The 11,873-nt window shown below is 43.8% G+C and overlaps 1 protein-coding gene across 2 annotated transcripts in view; it reads right to left on the reverse strand.

Annotated features, from left to right (window-relative positions):
* The window catches only part of dtx1 (deltex 1, E3 ubiquitin ligase), a 246,812-nt gene extending 237,259 nt beyond the window's left edge, over positions 1-9,553 (reverse strand). The window contains exon 1 of one of the 2 annotated variants that reach the window (XM_078554245.1): positions 9,154-9,475. In XM_078554245.1, coding sequence (XP_078410371.1) covers positions 9,154-9,418 — 265 coding nt within the window. In that variant the 5' untranslated portion in view covers positions 9,419-9,475. Of the gene's footprint in view, positions 1-9,153 lie in introns of both variants that reach the window. The other variant, XM_078554246.1, reaches the window with a different exon arrangement.
* Positions 9,554-11,873: the final 2,320 nt, after the last annotated feature.

Here is an 11,873-nt window from a genome sequence, read left to right on the forward strand (position 1 = left end):
TGTAAACTTGAAAAAGAAGAATAAGACAATTAATGTGGCTCTAGGGCACTGAATTGAAAAATATAAGTTTAAGAAATTCTCACTTAAGCAAAAAAAAAATACTTGAATTGATGAGAGGAATTGATGAAATGTAAAACATTCTCCTCTTTTCATTTACTACAAGTTGTATATGATAACATGTTCCGAGAAGCTTTGAATGAAATTATATATAGTTCTGCTTCAAGAGATTATTCATAGGTGGAAAAAATTACAGCATTGACCAGCCGAGGCAATGAAAGCAATGTTTTTTCAAAAATGTAGATACAAAATTTGAGAAGAATCACAGCCGAGAAAGGTGGAATTGGCCAGAAGAGTTCATGTGTCAAAGTTTATCCTGGAATTAGCTGGATATGCTAAATGTGCTTTTCTTATTTTCCCACTCTAGTTTAAAATAATTGATTATGCTAGTTTGACGACCTTTGACCCGGAAGCAGTGCAGTAAGGAAAATTTGCAATTTCTTTAAAATATCTGTGGAATCTGTAATCATTTTAAAATGTTTGAAAGGAAGAGCTTGAATCAATTGTAAAGGGATCAGTTGTAATTTTCTTGGATACTAAGAGTCACTAGTCTATGAGACCTGGCAACCATTGGCCTAGAAGCAGTACCAACGCGAAGGAAGTTAAGACATTGGCCATGTGGCCAGACACAAAGGAGAGCTATAAGCAGCAGGGCTGAAGGGTGAAGGTGATCAGCACATAGATGCAGACAGAGAAAGCTGACAGAGAGAAAAAGAGGAACACAGAATTGATGCACGAAGAAGCCAGCCAAGGTCTACAAGAAGGTTGTTTTTCTGTTTAGCAGTAAGAAGAAAAATAGAATTTCAGAAGCTCTTGGGGAAGCGATGGATGAGCGAGTTAAAAGGTGGTGTTAATAGCTCAGGCATTTGAAAGAGCTGACAGTTTGCATCAGAGGACCAGACTGTGAACCAGTTGTTGTCGATTGCTTGGTTCAAAAAGAACTCTGGAAAGCTACGCCATAAAAATTGCCAAGGCTTGAGTGACAGCAGCTTGGTAGACAGGCATCGTGTCGGTGCTAACCTTAACTAGGGGCCTCGGAATGAATATGCCTGCCAGACTCGCGGGACGAATTGATTGAATTGGAAAGACCAAGAGATTGCACGTGATGCGGGTGGTTGTGGTTGTGAGGATGTATCTTTGTTGTATTGATTATTTAAAGTGAAATTTACACTTTTATTTGAAGTAGCATTTGCCTGTTAATTTATGTTCAATTTGTGTTGGTTCTGATTTGTGCTGAAATAAAAGCTACAAAAAGTGAAGTCTTGCTGGTAATTTTTCATTTGGGGTAAATTTGGTTATTTTGGTTAACGGTTCTACCAAGACGATTGTAACATAGCCATCGTGTTTCACATCAAGGAATACTATTAGTTAAAACAATCCTTATTAATATAAGTTTGAGACTGAAAGAAGCCTTCAAAAGAGGTAATATTTTATTAAAACTTTCGACATTGAAATTTCCATAAGGGTACTGTTTGTTTCCAAAGTCTTTTCCTTCAACTTACTGGGACATTGTTACATGTAACAAATTCCTTTTGCAATGATAGCGTGATCAGTTCCAATTCATTGACACACCATGAATATCTGCCACTTGTATTTAACTTAAATGCTCAACTTAACTTACTAGCTGTAAACTTTGTAAATACTGATGATTGATAGTATTTTTTCTACAAATTATAAATGTTCAGAAGTTGTAACAGTTGAACTTATACCTTCAGTTTTTTTGTGTTATCCCCTGAATGACTCCACTAATGATATCATGGGTTGAATCTCAGCCATGATTTCCACACAATCTGCTCAATTTATACCATTAGGGAAATATTTCATCAACAAAGGAGAGATACTGTAACACTGCCAAGAAAAAGGAAATCATGTTTTCAGTGCTGTGAATTTTTTTGTATTGGGGTTTAGGAAAGGATACATTAGGTGTCAGAATTTAAAGCTACATGATCAGCTTGGAATTTACAATAAAGAGGTAAAACTGTTCTTGAAATGCAATGTGTCAACACCTACAAACAAATAACTCTTGTTATGTTCACAACTACAGCTCCAGAAGTGCTGACAGCTGTTCTGGTCATGCTTCATCTACTCTGTTTTCATTTGACTGGACAATTCATAACTTTTCTAATTAAAAAGACACAATCCTTCAAAATGCACATCAATCAGAATTATTTTTTAAAAATTCATTCACAGGATATGGGCATCGCTGGCTAGACCAGCATTTATTGCCCATCCCTAGCTGCCCTTGAGAAGGCAGTGGTGAGCTGCCTTCTTGAACCGCTGCAGTCCATGTGGTGTAGGTACACCCAAACAGTGCTGTTAGGAAGGGAGTTCCAGGATTTTGACCTAGCGACATATTTCCAAGTCAAGATGGTGAGTGAGTTGGAGGGGAACTTCCAGGTGGTGGTGTTCCCAACTATCTGCTGCCCTTGTCCTTCTAGATCGTAGTGGTCATGAGTTTGGAAGGTGCTGTCGAAGGAGCCTTGGTGAATTCCTGCTGCGCATCTTGTAGATGGTACACACTGCTGCTACAGTGCATTGGTGGTAAAGGGAGTGAATGTGGTGAGAATCAAGCCAGCAGCTTTGCCCTGGATGGTGTCGAGTTTCTTGAGTGTTGTAGGAGCTGCACTCATCCAGGCAAGTGGGGAGTATTCCATCACACTCCTAACTTGTGCCTTGTAGATGGTGGACAGGCTTTGGGGAGTCAGGAGGTGAGTTACTCATCGCATGGTTCACAGCCTTTGACCTGCTCTTGTAGCCACAGTACTTACATGGTTAGTCCAGTTCAGTTTCTGGCACTTGTGCAACATAATTGTTATCAAGGAATTACACCAGAACCCTTTCACCATTACCTATGATACCAGTTCATTTGTTGATTAGAATTTGGCTGATGGACTAGAACCCACATTCCTAGTCAAGGAAAGCTCGTGCTTGATGTTCGTTTGAGATGTTTACTGATTGATTTATAAAAAGTAGGCATTGGTTCTCTAAAGTCTCTGTGCAAGAACCATCTGATTGAATCAATGCAGCCTATATTTCTGCAAAAGTAATCTTGTTTTCAATACTTTTTTTTAAAGAAAGTTTAAATATAGAATTTAATTTTAGGACTATAATTCTTGATGTTCCAAGTGCTGAGAAAAAATCATTTTGCCTTAATGGCAACAATGTCCCTTGATAATTTAGTAACTCATTAGTCAGAAGGAAAATATTCTTATCTTGTAAATTTGAACACAACAGGCAACCTTTTACTTCCCCCCACCAAGTTAGCCCCTGCCATACTGTCACTTTCAATCAGAAACCAAGATTGGTTTGTCCCATGACAGTCCATGATCACTTCCAACACCATACATTGATTGACAAAACAGGAAGTGCACTCAAGAGAAGTTATCCCACAGAGTCATTTTAACTTCCCTCCTCTACAATGACACAGCTAACATTGTTTAAAGTCTTGCTAGGAGTAACTCAAATTTTGCAGCTTTAAAAGAGAGATGTACTTCCATGTTTATGTGGTGTTCAGAAACAATTCAGTTATGGAGCAGTCAAGAATGGGCCTTGCCAAAGACCCTACAATCAGAATACACCTTATAGAATATCTATAATATCTAAGTAAGTGATAATCACTTCAACTCAACTTCCAATCTCCCGTGCCAGTTAGATTTTAGAATTAAGGCACATTTTCTAGTAAGACATACAGGCTGCATTTCACAGTCCCTGCCTCCCACCGCCTCACCCCCACCACCCCTGGGAGTGCTGCATGGTGGGGGGTGTGAAACTGGGTGTCATGGCTGAGTGGCAGCATTGCCTACTCATTTCATTGAGGTGTTTTACCAGGAGCAGTTGAGGCACTGGGTGGCCTACCCATCCGTGGGCCAAGTGACGCTCTTAAGTGGCCAATCAATGTTGGCGTTGTAGTGAGCTGAGGGGCCCCTCTACCCCCACCCCACCCCACCCCAGCTAGGTACTCCTCACCCTGCTTGTACCCCCCCACCCCACCCCAATGGTGGTTCTGCACCCTACTCGTTGGGTCCTGCCAGACCGGCCCCAGCCAAAACCTCCACACTCTCCTTGTTATCCAGCTCCAGTGACGTTCTTAATTGGGGGAATGGCTGCAGTCCCAGAAGTGGCCACTGCTTCCGATGGCGCTGCTGGAACTGGAGAACTGCCAGGCATTTGTTTGGCTGGCAGCTCTCGGAGGTGCCCATCCTCCCAGATGGGCCCATTAATGGCCGGAGGCTCGTAAATTCAGGTCGGAGCTTCAGGGTCATGCGGAGTCAGGCTCGTCCCCAACTTCAGCCGGGGGAGTGGGACAGGGCCATGCTTCTGCGTAAAAGCTACACGGACATCATTACTTCAGCAACATCACTATGTTCTTACTGCCAAAGACTTATTTTTATCTTACTAGGGGTGTTTTACTACAGCAGATCCAGGACGACAAGTCGGTGGTACAAGGCTCCATACATAGGCCTGTGCTAGAGTGACCCCTGTATCAAATTCAACACTGGGCCCCATCTGGACTTCAGCAGAGAGCCCTGGGTGCCAACTGACTGTCTGGAAGCCACTAGCCGGGATGAGCAGCACCAATTTAGACCAGTTGCCACACTGGTAAAGGGCCTCAGATAAGTCCTACGATAGTGGGGTTGCAATAGTAAGGGAACAAAGTGCGCACCAGCAAAAGCCCACTCTTGTTTTCTAGGGCCGGGAGGAAACTTCCTGCTTTACTGACTCTACAAAATTAAAACATTTTTGGCCCTTTCTTCAGTGGCTATTGAGCTGCTCTAGATACGACACAAGCTCCACTCATCACTGTTCAATTTCATATTAGAATCTTATATTGGTGTAGGACCCCAATTTGAATAACCAAATTATTTTACCTATTTTAGGCAGGCATCCTGGGCAACTAAACCACCCCCCCACTCAACGCCCTCCCAATTCAATTATGCCTCAGATACACTTCCAGGGAGAATGTGACCTGATTTTGGAAACAGAAGTACAGCAGGTGCTGGAAATCTGAAATAAAACCAGGCAATGCTGCAAATACTCAGCAAGTCAGGCAGCAACTGGGAAAAGCGGATCAGAATACACATTTCAGGCCAATGAACCTTTCAACAGAAATGGAAAGCTTCATCAGCTTTGCTTCCAATTTCTACCCTTCCCCTTTTTGACCTGATTTTGGACCCTGTTTAACCTATTTCATGCATGACAAACAGGTGCATCAATTACAATTTTTCCCCCTTGGTGCCTGGTGCAGTGTCAGCTGGATGCAGCATCAGTGACATTTTCAGAGCTGTTTATTCTGAGCTGTTCCAGGATCTAAGATTGCCCTGAAAATTCCCAAGGAAAGCAATAATGTCCTTTTAAAGGTAAATCTCCAATCAAAGTTAGCAATGATAAGCATTCTAATATCTGACAGGGAATACCCAAAAAAGTTTAAACTTCAGTTTCAATATTGAGTGAATATCACTACCTCAGTTCTTTGAGTCTTCCATCTGTGGGACGCCATAGGTCAAAACCTAGCCACACTCCCTGCATTGTTTGTTCCATAACATTGCCTAGTAACAGTTCATATAAAACTTGTGACCAACAGAACTCTATCAACAAAATTTACAGTGTTGATTCAGGAAGTAGAACACAAGATTTTAAAAAACACCCATTAACTACTACATTACTTTTTTTTCAAATAATTACCGTCATTGGCAGAATGACCTTTAAAACAACTTTGGATAGCTCTGTAAAACTTCCTGTTTAAATTGCGCACACATGTAACAGCAGCTTTTATTGCAACAATGCAGTGGTCATCACTTCTAATATGTTGACAATACACTGAAGTGAACAGAGTACAGAAGAACATAAGAAACAGGGGTAGGAGTGGGCCATTTGGCTCATCGAGCATGCTCCATCATTCAATAAGATTCGATCGTGGCCTTAACTCCACTTTCCTGGCTGTCCCTCCCCAGCACCCCATAACTCCTGATTCCCTTCTCAATCGAAAATCTATCTAATTCAGCCTTGAAAATATTTAATGACCCAGTCTCCATTGCTCGCTGGGGAAGAGAGTTCCAAACTCTAATGAACCTCTTCATCTTCATCTTTAATTGGAGAACCTTATTTTGAAATTGTAACCCCTAGTTCTAGGTCCCTCCATGAGGGGAAACATCCTCTCAGCATCCACCCTGTCAAGCCCCCTCAGAATCTTATATGTTTCAATAAGGTCACCTCTCATTATTCTAAACTCTAATGATTGTAGGCCCAACCTCCTCTGTCCTTCCTCAAGACAGCACAGGAATCAGCCAAGTGAATCTTCTCTGAACGGCTTCCAATGTAAGCATGTCCCTCTTTAAGTAAGGAGGCTAAAACTGTACACAGTAGTCGACATGCGGCTGGAATCAAATCACCATGCCAACTCACATCTTCGGTTTCACATTCTATGTCACTATGACACTGGCATCAATGAATGGCCTTGAAAACTTCTACTTTAAGCATTTTTAAGTGAAGTAACAAAGCAGTTGCGAATGAGGGATACTTTAATTGCATCCATTGTAACCACTGGCATCTGTTATGGTTGTAGATTAGATGAAAAAACAGTTAACTAAGTATTGGTCATAAACACAATGAATTTCATAATTTGGCATAAACTTCAGGGCAAGAGTTGTACAAGGTTGTACCAATCGTTTTCTTTGAATACAAAAAGTGTGTTTGAGGACAGTCACTGCAAGTGTTAAATACCCAGATTATCTTTGCAAAGGGAAGTGACTGAACATGGCCCCTGGCATCAGAATCCTGCAGTTACACAACAGTGAATCCCAGATCTGAAAAATCTCGTTGTTCTGGCTCATGAAGTGTGAAATTAAGAAAAGTCTGCGAGCAAAATGGCAGCAGCTTGAACACAATGGTTTCCGCAATGTCTTTCATTTTTAAATGGGGTGCTAATTTTGATTTCTCCTTCAACTGCATTCCAAAAATATAGTCATGGGTATGCATTTTGCATATGATTCTGCCCTTCCACTCAGCTTCTGCTGCCAGGCGATGAAACCTATAAGCTTAAGCTCGTTATCCGTCCATGTCCTAATTCAATGCCTGGCTGAAACTGGGATGTTACACTGTCACAATTAGATTTCTTGTTGCCTGGAACTGAGCTGCAAGACCAAAAGGGAACTCAGCTGTCTCTTGAGCCCCACATTAAAAAACCTTCCTGCTTACAAAAAACACCATCAGATCAACTGACTGCTGGAGAGGCCAGCTTCTTTCTCAGTATGACTCCAGAGCGCACACTACAATATACCTTTCTCCATTCGGCTTTGAAGTACTATCACGAGAGACATCGCAACAGAAAGCATAAAGTGTAGGTGTCTTCTAGGAATTGCCCTTCCACTTTGATTTCCATCTTATTGCTATTCTGAGTGAAAACTACAGGCTACAAGTAAAATCAAAACCATCTCACTCACAGGACTGCTGCCAATAGATGTGACCTGATAGTCACTTACATGTTATTTCGAAGGTAACTATTTGAATGCATTATTAGAAATGTGATTTTGCATTTAAATATTTTACTATAGCAATCATGTCCTGTGCAGTCAGTGCAGGCGCACAACGCAGGCTGCTATTTGTTTAGATGTCAGGGGGGAAAGTGTGGTTTCCATTTCTGTATTATAACCAGCTACAGCCAAGGGCTGCCAAAAATATTCTAGAGGTGCTGGCACATATTTGGAAGGCTTATTCCTACCACTGCACGTGATCCTACGAAGTGCACTGTTGATTAAATCATGTGGATATAGATTGTGTAAGACTCCAAACATCTATAACATCCAATCTCAGAGCTGACTCTAAAGAATGCATGCTATTTAATATAACCCATAGTCTTCAACTAGAAAACTACAGTCCATGACGTGACTCGCCACTGCCACCACGGCAATAATAGATTTTAGACGGGTTCATTTCGAATTACTTAAAATTCTTTGCTTTTGACAATTCGCTAACTCTGAGGTGCCCCCAGTGCCCATATATCTGTCAATTATCTGGCGGTTCTGAAGGATTAATCTTCCGCAGCCTTTACTGAATATTGCAGTACCTCTGCGCCAGATTTCTCCAAGATACATCCAGTCCCAGTGACTGGGCTAGCAGTGCGCCGGTACTCAGCGCATTGTTTTTAAAAACATACATACACACACAGTCCGAGTGATGAACCTTTCCCCCAGCTGTCTGGGCACAGCCACAGATACTCGTCATGTTGCAACGCGTTTTTATTGAACGAAATTCCTCACGATGGTAGCCGGCAAACCTCGAAGTTAATACATATGCGGCAAGCAACGTGCAATTAGACCATGATTATCTACCGGCAGGTCGGGCAAACCTACTGCACCTCTGGGCAAAACAGATGCAATTGTAGTGGAAACACTGACATTGCTGCAGATGCTGGACGTGTGGCCGGCTCCAGAATCCGGTTCAACCGCGACTCCTCGCAAGTTTCCTGGGGTTTTACCGATATGGGGATTGGTGGTGGGGGGAGAGTCAAGGTACAATCTGATTTCCATCATGATGGGGGTGGAGGAGCAGGAGGGGAGTAAAGGTGCAATCTGATTTCCATCATGATGGGGGGGTGATAAGGGTGCAATCTGATTTCCATCGTGATATATGGGGGGAGAGAGAGAGAGAGAGAGAGAAAACCGCACATGATATTTTTTTTTTGCCGCACTCATGACATAAATCTCGCCGATGCAGATCGCGAGTGTCATGTATGAGAAAGACACAGTGTAACTCAGCACCTCCGGGGGGGAGGGGGGGGGAGCCATGCATGTGGATGGTCCACATGGGAGCAGCCTGTATGTGGGGCTTGAAGCCACACTGCTGAAACCCGTCTTGCCAATCCCTTCCCCACACACACACACACACACTGGCAAAGCCAGTCTGACATCTAAGGGCTCACATTTACCGATTCCATTCTTTTTGAGAAAAAAAAAACTAAGACTGGCTCTGACTACTACGGGCTGCTTGGGGTTTTGCAGGAAGTAGGTGTGGTTATGTGCATTATTTTTGTGTGTATTTGTGTGGGGGGGGGTGGGGAGAGGTGACAGGGAAATCGAGGTGTTAAAAAGTGGAACTTACCTGTATCCTGCCTGAACTGATGCATGGATTGCAAGTCGACGATGTAAGGGGAGAGCTGAGCGTCCGCCTGCCCCAGCATCACGCTCCCTCTGGCATTGCACTTGATGATGTTCTCGATGTGGTGACACACGGTCGCGCTGTAGGGTCTCCAGCGACCGTGCTCGTTCAGCCATTCCCACACCACGACCCGGGCGAAATTCTGCGGGGGGAAGCCGAAGCCGAAGCCATTCGCCGACAGCATCGCCGTGGCTGCAGGTCGAGCCATGTTGCTGCTGCCGGCGATCACCCAGGGGGAGGGGAGGGGTTGGGGGTTGGGGTGGGGGGGCTCTGCTGAACTGATGGGAGGGGAAGGGTGGGGGAGAAAGGTGGTCACTATGTTGTCCTTCCCCACTCCCTCCCTCCTCTCTCCGTCTCCTCCTCCTCCTGTCCTGTCTCAGGTGTGAATGCGCCGTGCAGAGCAGCCAAGGAGCGAGTGAGAGTGGCCGGCCGGCCAGCCGGATCGCAGTCACACCGCCCCCCCACCCCCCCCTCCCCAACCAGCCCTCTCCGCCTGCCTGTGAGCTGCAAGTGACGCGCCGAGGGTGGGACTCCGGCTGAAACTGATCGGCAACAAGCGCCGCCGCCGCCAGAAACAAACAAAAGCAGCGAGAGAGGCGGGGGAAGGAGAGGGGTTTTTACACAGCCAGTCATCCAACTACCAAACCCGACCTGCATTCAACAAAAAGGACAAGAGATATCAGTAACACCCTCACGTAGAAAGGCATTTGCTGCAGATTGGGAGGGCTGAGGAGACAGAGCCGAGTGACAGCAGCAAAGCAGCTGATGTGATCCATTGCAAGGCATCCGAGTCTATCTATCCTCCCCCCTTTCTCATGGAAACGATAGCGAAGTGAACCCGTGTTGTTTATTACCAAGGGTCAAACAGGCAAGATTGCAGCGTAACACCCACCCCCTTCCCAAAAGGGTTAAAAGTTCATTCATGGGAGGAGTGGGAGAGATTTCCAGAGGCAGGGAGGGGCAAAGGCTGAGAAGGCATTTCAACAAATATTACCCCAGGCTCTGGGATTATCTCGTTTTCTGTCATTCTTATTTTCATGTTGGGCTCAGCCAAACGAAAATGAAATCGACATCAAAAATAGAGTGGTTAATACTTTATGGGCATGAGAGGAAAAGATATCCGATTGTGCTGGGGTGGCACAGATCAACAAGAGGAGTGGGGGCTATTCAGTTCCATCTTATGCTGAGTCAAAATATCATATACATAGAATATACCGCACAGAAATAGGCCATTTGGCCCAATTGACCCATGCTGGTTCTTTTACATATTCTCATTCTTTATTTAAAAATGTAATGAGTACAAGCTTGACTTTCGCTAATGGGAATGTGGCTTGCTCTAAGGGGTAAGGGCTAAATTAGGAATGATAAAATGTTTAGGTTCATAGAGTCACAAAGTTATTACAACAGATAGGGAGGCCAATTGATCCATCAAGTCCATGCTGGCTCCTTGTAGAACAATCCAGGCATGCCACCCCGGCTCTATCCCCATAGATCTGCAGCTGTCTATCCCTCAAGTGCCCATCCAATCTCTTTTTGAAATTATTCATCAACTCAGTTTCCACCATCCTCGCAGGCAGCAAGTTTCAGGTCATGACCACTCACTGTGTAAAATAGCTCTTCACATCTCCCCTGCATCCTTGCCCAAAATCTCAAATCTGTGTCCATTAGCTCTTGTGCCTTCAGTGAATAGGAACAGCTTTTCTTACCTAAACCTGTCATCATTTGGAATGGGCCGGCAGGTGGCAGATGAAATTCAATGCAGAGAGATATTAAGTGATTTGTTTTGATAGGAAGAACATAGAGGGACAATATAAAATAAAGGGTATAACTCTAAAGGGGGTGCAGGAGTAGAGGGACCTAGGTGTATATGTGCATAAGTCATTGAAGGTGGCAGGATAGCGTGGTTAGTAAAGCATACAGTATCCTATGGTTTATTAATAGAGGCATAGGGTACAAAAGCAAGGACATTGAACTTGTACAAGACACCAGTTCGGCCTCAGCAGGAGTATTGCATCCAGTTCTGAGCACCACACTGTAGGAAAAATTTGAAGGCATTGGAGAGGGTGCAAAAAAGATTCAGGAGTATGGTTCCAGGGATGAGTTACTTCAGTTATGAAGATAGATTAGAGAACTTAGGACTGTATTCCATGGGGAAAAGGTGGCTGAGAGGAGATTTGATAGAGTTATTCAAAATCATGAGGGGTCTGGATTGATTAGATAGGGAGAAACTTCCCACTTGTGAAAGGATTGAGAATGTGAGGGCACAGATTTAAAGTAATTTGCAAAAGCGACATAAAAAAAAACATTTTCACGCAGCAAGTGGTTAAAGTTTGGAATGCACTCCCTGAGAGTGTGGTGGAAGCAGGTTCAATCGAGGCATTCAAAAGAGAACTACACTGTTATTTGAGAAGGAATAATGTGCAGGGTTATGGAGAGAAGGTGGGAGAATGGCACTAAGTCAATTGTTCATCAGGGAGACAGTGCAGACATGATGGGCTGAATGACCTCCTGCTCTGTAACGATTCTATGAATCTTGTGCACTTTGATAAGGTCTTCCCTCAATCTCCTTTGCTCCAAGGAGAAGAGCCTCAGGTTCTCCAGCTAAAATCCCTCATCCTTGGAATCATTCTGGTAAAGCTCCTCTGCACCCTTTCAATGTAAGG

The sequence above is a fragment of the Cetorhinus maximus genome, chromosome 12 (genome assembly GCF_964194155.1).
Source record: "Cetorhinus maximus chromosome 12, sCetMax3.hap1.1, whole genome shotgun sequence".
Lineage (NCBI taxonomy): Eukaryota > Metazoa > Chordata > Chondrichthyes > Lamniformes > Cetorhinidae > Cetorhinus > Cetorhinus maximus.